This window comes from Salmo salar, chromosome ssa01 (assembly GCF_905237065.1).
Source record: "Salmo salar chromosome ssa01, Ssal_v3.1, whole genome shotgun sequence".
Taxonomy (NCBI): domain Eukaryota; kingdom Metazoa; phylum Chordata; class Actinopteri; order Salmoniformes; family Salmonidae; genus Salmo; species Salmo salar.
Window position 1 is genome coordinate 151,972,397 of NC_059442.1, and position 12,585 is coordinate 151,984,981.

General features: G+C 40.2%; 1 protein-coding gene across 1 annotated transcript in view; it reads left to right on the forward strand.

The window, feature by feature from the left end:
• The first annotated feature begins 7,446 nt into the window (after positions 1 to 7,446).
• Positions 7,447 to 12,585, forward strand: part of LOC106568565 (tubulin polyglutamylase TTLL11-like) — a 121,946-nt gene continuing 116,807 nt past the window's right edge. The window contains exon 1 of the mRNA XM_045702424.1: positions 7,447 to 7,511. Within this exon, the coding sequence (XP_045558380.1) occupies positions 7,447 to 7,511 (65 nt within the window). The remainder of the gene's footprint in view (positions 7,512 to 12,585) is intronic.

Here is a 12,585-nt window from a genome sequence, read left to right on the forward strand (position 1 = left end):
TCACTAAACTGCTATCACTACCATCATCATTACTACTACTACCACCACCACCGTCACTAAACTGCTATCACTACCATCGCCATTACTACAACTTCCACATCTACCATCACTAACCTGGTATCACTACCATCATCATTACTACTACTATCACCATCACTGAACTGCTATCAATACCATCATCATTACTACTACTACTACCACCATCCACCATCACTAAACTGCTATCACTACCATCATCATTATTACTATTACCACCACTAGATCACTAAACTGCTATCACTACATTCATCATTTCTACTACTACCACCACCATCAATAAACTGCTATCACTACCATCATCATTACTACTACTACCACCACCATCACTAAACTGCTATTTCTGCCATCATCATTATTACTACTACCACCACTACCATCACTAAACTGCTATCACTTCCATCATCAATTCTACTACTACCACCACATCACTAAACTGCTAACACTACCATCATCATTACTACTACTACCAACATCATCACTAAACTGCTATCACTTCCATCATCATTACTACTACTACCACCACCATCACTAAACTGCTATCACTACCATCATCATTACTACCACCACCACCACCATCACTAAACGGCTATCGCTACCATCATCATTACTACTACTACCACAACCATCACTAAACTGCTATCACTACCATCATCATTACTACTACTACCAACAGCACCATCACTAAACTGCTATAACTACCATCATCATTACTACTGCTACCACGCGCACTAAACCGCTATCACTACCATCATCATTACATCTACTACCACCACCATAACTAAACTGCTATCACTACCATCATCATTACTACTACTACCACCACCACCGTCACTAAACTGCTATAACTACCATCGCCATTACTACTACTTCCACATCTACCATAACTAAACTGCCATCACTACCATCATCATTACTACTATACCACCATCACTGAACCGCTATCAATACCTTCATCAGTACTATATATACCACCACCACCATCACTAAACTGCTATCACTACCATCACATTATTATATTACCACCACTACATCACTAAACGCTATCACTACAATCATCATTTTACATACCACCACCATTACTAAACGGCTATCACTACCATCATCATTATTACTTCTACCACCACCATCACTAAACTGCTGTCACTACCAACATCATTACTACTACTACCATCACCATCACTAAACCGCTATCACTACCATCATCATTACTACTACTACCACCAACACCGTCACTAAACTGCTATCACTACCATCGCCATTACTACTATTCCACATCTACCATCACTAACCTGCTATCACTACCATCATCATTACTACTACTACAACCATCACTAAACCGCTATCAACACCATCATCATTACTACTACTACTACCACCACCACCATAACTAAACTGCTATCACTACCATCATCATTATTACTATTACCACCACCAGATCACTAAACTGCTATCACTACATCATCATTTCTACTACTACCACCACCATCAATAAACCGCTATCACTACCATCATCATTACTACTACTACCACCACCATCACTAAACTGCTATTTCCGCCATCATCATTATTACTACTACCACCACCACCATCACTAAACTGATATCACTTCCACATAATATTACTACCACCACATCACTAAACTGCTATCACTACCATCATCATTACTACTACTACCACCACCATCACTAAACTGCTATCACTTCCATCATCATTACTACTACTACCACCACCATCACTAAACTGCTATCACTACCATCATCATTACTACCACCACCACCACCATCACTAAACGGCTATCGCTACCATCATCATTACTACTACTACCACAACCATCACTAAACTGCTATCACTACCATCATCATTACTACTACTACCAACAGCACCATCACTAAACTGCTATAACTACCATCATCATTACTACTGCTACCACGTCACTAAACTGCTATCATACCATCATATTACATCTACTACCACCACCATAACTAAACTGCTATCACTACCATCATCATTACTACTACTACCACCACCACCGTCACTAAACTGCTATAACTACCATCGCCATTACTACTACTTCCACATCTACCATAACTAACCTGCTATCAATACCATCATCAGTACTACTACTACTACCACCACCAGCATCACTAAACTGCTATCACTACCATCATCATTATTACTATTACCACCACTAGATAACTAAACTGCTATCACTACATTCATCATTTCTACTACTACCACCACCATCAATAAACTGCTATCACTACCATCATCATTACTACTACTACCACCACCATCACTAAACTGCTATCACTGCCATCATCATTATTACTACTACCACCACCACCATCACTAAATGGCTATCACTACCATCATCATTACTACTACTACCACCATCACTGAACTGCTATCACTTCCATCATCATTACTACTACTACCACCACCATCACTAAACTGCTATCACTGCCATCATCATTATTACTACTACCACCACCACCATCACTAAATGGCTATCACTACCATCATCATTACTACCACCACCACCATCACTAAACCGCTATCACTACCATCATCATTATTACTATTACCACCACTAGATCACTAAAATGCTGTCACTACCATCATCATTACAACTACTACCACCACCATCACTAAACTGCTGTCACTTCCATCATCATTATTACTACTACCACCACCATCACTAAACTGCTATCACTACATTCATCATTTCTACTACTACCACCACCATCAATAAACTGCTATCACTACCATCATCATTATTACTACTACCACCACCACCATCACTAAACTGCTATCAATTCCATCATCATTAATACTACTACCATCACCATCACTAAACTGCTATCACTACCATCATCATTACTACCACCACCACCACCATCACTAAACGGTTATCGCTACCATCATCATTACTACTACTACCACAACCATCACTAAACTGCTATCACTACCATCATCATTACTACTACTACCAACAGCACCATCACTAAACTGCTATAACTACCATCATCATTACTACTGCTACCACCGTCACTAAACTGCTATCACTACCATCATCATTACATCTACTACCACCACCATAACTAAACTGCTACCACTACCATCATCATTACTACTACTACCACCACCACCGTCACTAAACTGCTATCACTACCATCGCCATTACTACTACTTCCACATCTACCATAACTAACCTGCTATCACTACCATCATCATTACTACTACTACCACCATCACTGAACTGCTATCAATACCATCATCATTACTACTACTACTACCACCACCACCATCACTAAACTGCTATCACTACCATCATCATTATTACTATTACCACCACTAGATCACTAAACTGCTATCACTACATTCATCATTTCTACTACTACCACCACCATCAATAAACTGCTATCACTACCATCATCATTACTACTACTACCACCACCATCACTAAACTGCTATCACCGCCATCATCATTATTACTACTACCACCACCACCATCACTAAATGGCTATCACTACCATCATCATTACTACTATACCACCATCACTGAACCGCTATCAATACCATCATCATTACTACTACTACTACCACCAACACCATCACTAAACCGCTATCACTACCATCATCATTATTACTATTACCACCACTAGATCACTAAAATGCTGTCACTACCATCATCATTACAACTACTACCACCACCATCACTAAACTGCTGTCACTTCCATCATCATTATTACTACTACCACCACCATCACTAAACTGCTATCACTACATTCATCATTTCTACTACTACCACCACCATCAAAAAACTGCTATCACTACCATCATCATTATTACTACTACCACCACCACCACCATCACTAAACTGCTATCAATTCCATCATCATTAATACTACTACCACCACCATCACTAAACTGCTATCACTGCCATCATCATTACTACTACTACCACTTCCATCACTTAATGGCTATCACTACCATCATCATTACTACTACTACCACAACCATCACTAAACTGCTATCACTACAATCATCATCACTACTACTACCACCACCATCACTAAACCGCTATCACTACCATCATATTACTACTACTACCATCACCATCACTAAACCGCTATCACCGCCATCATCATTATTACTACTACCACCACCACCATCACTAAACCGCTATCACTTCCATCATCATTACTACTACTACCACCACCATCACTAAACCGCTATCACTACCATCATCATTACTACTACTACCACCACCATCACTAAACGGCTATCTCTACCATCATCATTACTACTGCTACCACAACCATCACTAAACTGCTATCACTACCATCATCATTATTACTACTACCAACAGCACCATCACTAAACTGCTATAACTACCATCATCATTACTACTGCTACCACCGCCATAAACTGCTATCACTACCATCATCATTACAATACTACCAACAGCACCATCACTAAACTGCTGTCACTACCATCATCATTATTACTACTACCACCACCATCACTAAACTGCTATCACTACATTCATCATTTCTACTACTACCACCACAATCAATAAACTGCTATCACTACCATCATCATTACTACTACTACCACCACCATCACTAAACTGCTATCACTGCCATCATCATTATTACTATACCACCACCACCATCACTAAACTGCTATCAATACCATCATCATTAATACTACTACCACCACCATCACTAAACTGCTATCACTACCATCATCATTACTACTACTACCACCACCATCACAAAAGGCTATCACTACCATCATCATTACTACTACTACCACAACCATCACTAAACTGCTATCACTACCATCATCATCACTACTATACCACCACCATCACAAACCGCTATCACTACCATCATCATTACTACTATACAAAACCATCACTAAACCGCTATCACTACCATCATCATTACTACTATACCAACAGCACCATCACTAAACTGCTATAACTACCATCATCATTACTACTGCTACCACCGTCACTAAACTGCTATCACTACCATCATCATTACAACTATACCACCACCATCACTAAACCGCTATCACTACCATCATCATTACTACTACTACTACCACCACCACCATCACTAAACTGCTATCACTACCATCATCATTATTATATTACCACCACTAGATCACTAAACTGCTATCACTACATTCATCATTTCTATACTACCACCACCATCAATAAACTGTATCACTACCATCATCATTACTACTACTACCACCACCATCACTAAACGTATTTGCCATCATCATTATTACTACTACAACCACTACATCACTAAACCGCTATCACTTCCATCATCAATTCTACTACTACCACCACATCACTAATCTGCTATCACTACATTCATCATTTCTACTACTACCACCACCATCAATAAACTGCTATCACTACCATCATCATTACTACTACTACCACCACCATCACTAAACCGCTATCACTGCCATCATCATTATTACTACTACCACCACCACCATCACTAAAATGGCTATCACTACCATCATCATTACTACTACTACCACCATCACTGAACTGCTATCAATACCATCATCATTACTACTACTACTACCACCACCACCATCACTAAACCGCTATCACTACCATCATCATTATTACTATTACCACCACCAGATCACTAAAATGCTGTCACTACCATCATCATTACAACTACTACCACCACCATCACTAAACCGCTGTCACTTCCATCATCATTATTACTACTACCACCACCATCACTAAACTGCATCACACATTCATCATTTCTACTACTACCACCACCATCACTAAACTGCCATCACTTCCATCATCATTATTACTACTACCACCACATCACTAAACCGCTATCACTGCCATCATCATTTCTACTACTACCACCACCATCACTAAACGGCTATCACTACCATCATCATTATACTACTACCACCACCATCACTAAACCGCTATCATACCATCATCATTACTACCACCACCACCACCATCACTAAACGGCTATCGCTACCATCATCATTACTACTATACCAACAGCACCATCACTAAACCGATAATACCATCATCATTACTACTGCTACCACCACCACTAAACGCTATCACTACCATATCATTACTCTATACCACCACCATAACTAAACCGCTATCACTACCATCATCATTATACTACTACCACCACCACCGCACTAAACCGCTATCACTACATCGCCATTACTATATTCCACATCTACCATCACTAAACCGCTATCACTACCATCATCATTACTATTACTACCACCATCACTGAACTGATATCACCACCATCATCATTACTACTACTACTACCACCACCACCATCACTAAACCGCTATCACTACCATCATCATTATTACTATTACCACCACGATCACTAAACTGCTATCACTACAATCATCATTTATACTATACCACCACCATCAATAAACCGCTATCATACCATCATCATTATACTATACCACCACCATCACAAACTGCTATCACTGCCATCATCATTATTACTACTACCACCACCACCATCACTAAATGGCTATCACTACCATCATCATTACTACTACTACCACCATCACTGAACCGCTATCAATACCATCATCATTACTACTATAATCAAATCAAATCAAATCAAATTATTTTATATAGCCCTTCCACATCAGCTGATATTCTCAAAGTGTGACAGAAACCCAGCCTAAAACCCAAACAGCAAGCAAAGTATGTGAAAGAAGCAGTGGATAGGAAAACTCCCTAGGAAAAACCTAGAAAGGCCAAAACCCAGGAAGAAACCAGAGAGGAACCAGGCTATGAGGGTGGCCACTCCTTTCTGGCGAGGATATTATAACAGAACATGGAAAAAGTAAAAGTTAAATGTTATAAATGACCAATGGTCACAAAAACAAGAGTTGTGAGGGTGAATAAGCCGGGAACAGAGGGATAGCCGCAGGCAGAACAGTTGAAACTGGAGCAGCAGCACGGCCAGGTGGACTGGGACAGCAAGGAGTATCATACCAGAGTCCTGAGGATGGTTGGCCTCAGGTCCTCCGAGAGAAAGCAGAAAGAGAGAAAGAGAGAATTAGAGAGAGATATTTAAATACAACAGGAACCGGATAAGACAAGAGAAATACCCAGATGTAACAGACTGACCCTAGCCCCCGCATAAAACTATGCAGCATAAATACTGGAGGCTGAGACAGGAGGGATCAGAAGACACGGGCCCCATCCGATGATACCGGACAGGGGCCAAACAGGCAGGATATAACCCACCCACTTTGCCAAAGCACAGCCCCCACACCACTAGAGGGATGTTCCAACCACCAACTTACCGCCTAAGACAAGGCGATAGCCCACAACGATTCTCCGCCATGGCACAACCCAAGGGGGCGCCAACCCAGACAGGGAAGACCACGCCAGTGATCAACCCACTCAAGTGACGACCCTCCCATGGACGGCATGGAAGAACACCAGTAGGCCAGTGACTCAGCCTCTGTAAAAGGGTTAGAGGAGAGAATCCCAGTGGAAAGAGGGGAAGCAAGGCAGAGAAGCAAGGGCTCGGTCCAGCCTTTCCGCTCACCTTCACACTCCTGGGCCAGACATATAATCATAGGACCCACTGAAGAGATAAGTTTAGTAAAGACTTAAAGGTTGAGACTGAGTTGGCTCTCACATTGGTAGGCAGACCATTCCATAAAAATGGAGCCCTATAGGAGAAAGCCCACAGCGTTGAAATTTAGGGACAAAGGAGGTCACTTGTGACCGTAGGAACGTGTAGGTATGTACGGCAGGACAAATGAAAGATAGGTAGGAGATGTCCAGTAATGTTTGTAGGTTAGCAGTAAACCTACCACCAACACCATCACTAAACCGCCATCACTACCATCATCATTATTACTATTACCACCACTAGATCACAAAGCTGTCACTACCATCATCATTACAACTACTACCACCACCACACAAACGCATCAACCATCATCATTATTATACTACCACCACCATCACTAAACTGCTATCAAACATTCATCATTTTACTACTACCACCACCATCAAAAACTGCTATCACTACCATCATCATTATTATACTACCACCACCACCATCACTAAACTGCCATCAACTACCATCATCATTACTACTACTACCACCACCATCACTAAACTGCTATCACTGCCATCATCATTACTACTACTACCACTTCCATCACTTAATGGCTATCACTACCATCATCATTACTACTATACCACAACCATCACTAAACGGATCACACCATCATCATTATTACTACTACCACCACCATCACTAAACTGCTATCACTACCATCATCATTACTACTACTACCATCACCATCACTAAACCGCTATCACCACCATCATCATTATTATACTACCACCACCACCATCACTAAACTGCTATCACTTCCATCATATTATATATACCACCACCATCACTAAACCGCTATCACTACCATCATCATTACTACTACTACCACCACCATCACTAAACGGTATCACTACCATCATATATACTGCTACCACAACCATCACTAAACTGCTATCACTACCATCATCATTATTACTACTACCAACAGCACCATCACTAAACTGCTATAACTACCATCATCATTACTACTGCTACCACCGTCACTAAACTGCTATCACTACCATCATCATTACAACTACTACCAACAGCACCATCACTAAACTGCTGTCACTACCATCATCATTATTACTACTACCACCACCATCACTAAACTGCTATCACTACATTCATCATTTCTACTACTACCACCACAATCAATAAACTGCTATCACTACCATCATCATTACTACTACTACCACCACCATCACTAAACTGCTATCACTGCCATCATCATTATTACTACTACCACCACCACCATCACTAAACTGCTATCAATTCCATCATCATTAATACTACTACCACCACCATCACTAAACTGCTATCACTACCATCATCATTACTACTACTACCACCACCATCACTAAATGGCTATCACTACCATCATCATTACTACTACTACCACAACCATCACTAAACTGCTATCACTACCATCATCATCACTACTACTACCACCACCATCACTAAACGGCTATCACTACCATCATCATTACTACTACTACAAAAACCATCACTAAACTGCTATCACTACCATCATCATTACTACTACTACCAACAGCACCATCACTAAACTGCTATAACTACCATCATCATTACTACTGCTACCACCGTCACTAAACTGCTATCACTACCATCATCATTACAACTACTACCACCACCATCACTAAACTGCTATCACTACCATCATCATTACTACTACTACTACCACCACCACCATCACTAAACTGCTATCACTACCATCATCATTATTACTATTACCACCACTAGATCACTAAACTGCTATCACTACAATCATCATTTCTATACTACCACCACCATCAATAAACCGCTATCACTACCATCATCATTACTACTACTACCACCACCATCACTAAACTGCTATTTCTACCATCATCATTATTACTACTACCACCACTACCATCACTAAACTGCTATCACTTCCATCATCAATTCTACTACTACCACCACATCACTAATCTGCTATCACTACATTCATCATTTCTACTACTACCACCACCATCAATAAACTGCTATCACTACCATCATCATTACTACTACTACCACCACCATCACTAAACCGCTATCACTGCCATCATCATTATTACTATACCACCACCACCATCACTAAATGGCTATCACTACCATCATCATTACTACTACTACCACCATCACTGAACTGCTATCAATACCATCATCATTACTACTACTACTACCACCACCACCATCACTAAACCGCTATCACTACCATCATCATTATTACTATTACCACCACTAGATCACTAAAATGCTGTCACTACCATCATCATTACAACTACTACCACCACCATCACTAAACTGCTGTCACTTCCATATCATTATTACTACTACCACCACCATCACTAAACTGCTATCACTACATTCATCATTTCTACTACTACCACCACCATCAATAAACTGCTGTCACTTCCATCATCATTATTACTACTACCACCACCATCACTAAACTGCTATCACTGCCATCATCATTACTACTACTACCACTTCCATCACTTAATGCTATCACTACCATCATCATTACTACCACTACCACCACCATCACTAAACCGCTATCACTTCCATCATCATTACTACTACTACCACCACCATCACTAAACTGCTATCACTACCATCATCATTATACTATACACCACCATCACTAAACGGTATCACTACCATCATCATTACTACTACTACCACTACCATCACTAAACTGCTATCACTACCATCATCATTACTACTACTACCAACAGCACCATCACTAAACTGCTATAACTACCATCATCATTACTACTACTACCACCGTCACTAAACCGCTATCACTACCATCATCATTACAACTACTACCAACAGCACCATCACTAAACTGCTATCACTACCATCATCATTACTACTACTACCACCACCATCACTAAACTGCTATCACTACAATCATCATTTCTACTACTACCACCACCATCAAAAACTGCTATCACTACCATCATCATTACTACTACTACCACCACCATCACTAAACTGCTATCACTACCATCATCATTACTACTACTACCACCACCACCATCACTAAACCGCTATCAATTCCATCATCATTAATACTACTACCACCACCATCACTAAACTGCTATCACTACCATCATCATTACTACTACTACCACCACCATCACTAAACTGATATCACTACCATCATCATTACTACTACTACCACAACCATCACTAAACTGCTATCACTACCATCATCATCACTACTATACCACCACCATCACTAAACGGCTATCACTACCATCATCATTACTACTACTACAAAAACCATCACTAAACTGCTATCACTACCATCATCATTACTACTACTACCAACGCACCATCACTAAACTGCTATAACTACCATCATCATTACTACTACTACCACCGCCACAAACTGCTATCACTACCATCATCATTACAACTACTACCACCACCATCACTAAACTGCTATCACTACCATCATCATTACTACTACTACACCACCACCATCACTAAACTGCTATCACTACCATCATCATTACTACTATTACCACCACCAATCACTAAACTGCTATCACTACCATCATCATTACTACTACTACCACCACCATCAATAAACTGCTATCACTACCATCATCATTACTACTACTACCACCACCATCACTAAACTGCTATACTACCATCATCATTATTACTATACCACCACTACATCACTAAACTGCTATCACTACCATCATCATTTCTACTACTACCACCACATCACTAATCTGCTATCACTACATTCATCATTTCTACTACTACCACCACCATCAATAAACTGCTATCACTACCATCATCATTACTACTACTACCACCACCATCACTAAACTGCTATCACTGCCATCATCATTATTACTACTACCACCACCACCATCACTAAATGGCTATCACTACCATCATCATTACTACTACTACCACCATCACTAAACTGCTATCACACCATCATCATTACTACTACTACTACCACCACCACCATCACTAAACTGCTATCACTACCATCATCATTATTACTATTACCACCACCATCACTAAAATGCTATCACTACCATCATCATTACTACTACTACCACCACCATCACTAAACTGCTATCACTTCCATCATCATTATTACTACTACCACCACCATCACTAAACTGCTATCACTACATTCATCATTACTACTATACCACCACCATCACTAAACTGCTATCACTACCATCATCATTACTACTACTACCACCACCATCACTAAACAGCTATCACTGCCATCATCATTACTACTACTACCACCTCCATCACTAAACGCTATCACTACCATCATCATTACTACTACTACCACCACCATCATAAATAGCTATCACTGCCATCATCATTACTACTACTACCACCACCACCACTAAACTGCTATCACTACCATCATCATTACTACTACTACCACCACCATCACTAAACCGCTATACTACCATTATCATACTACTACTACCATTACCATCACTAAACTGGTATCACTACCATCATCATTACTATTACTACCACCACCACCATCACTAAACTGCTATAACTACCATCATCATTACTACTACCACCACCATCACTAAACTGCTATCACTACCATCATCATTACACTACCACCATAACCACACTACCATCATCATATACTACTACCATCACCATCACTAAACTGCTATCACTACCATCATCATTACTACTACTACCACCACCATCACTAAACCGCTATCACTACCATCATCATTACTACTACTACCACCACCATCACTAAACAGCTATCACTACCATCATCATTACTACTACTACCACCACCACCACCACTAAACTG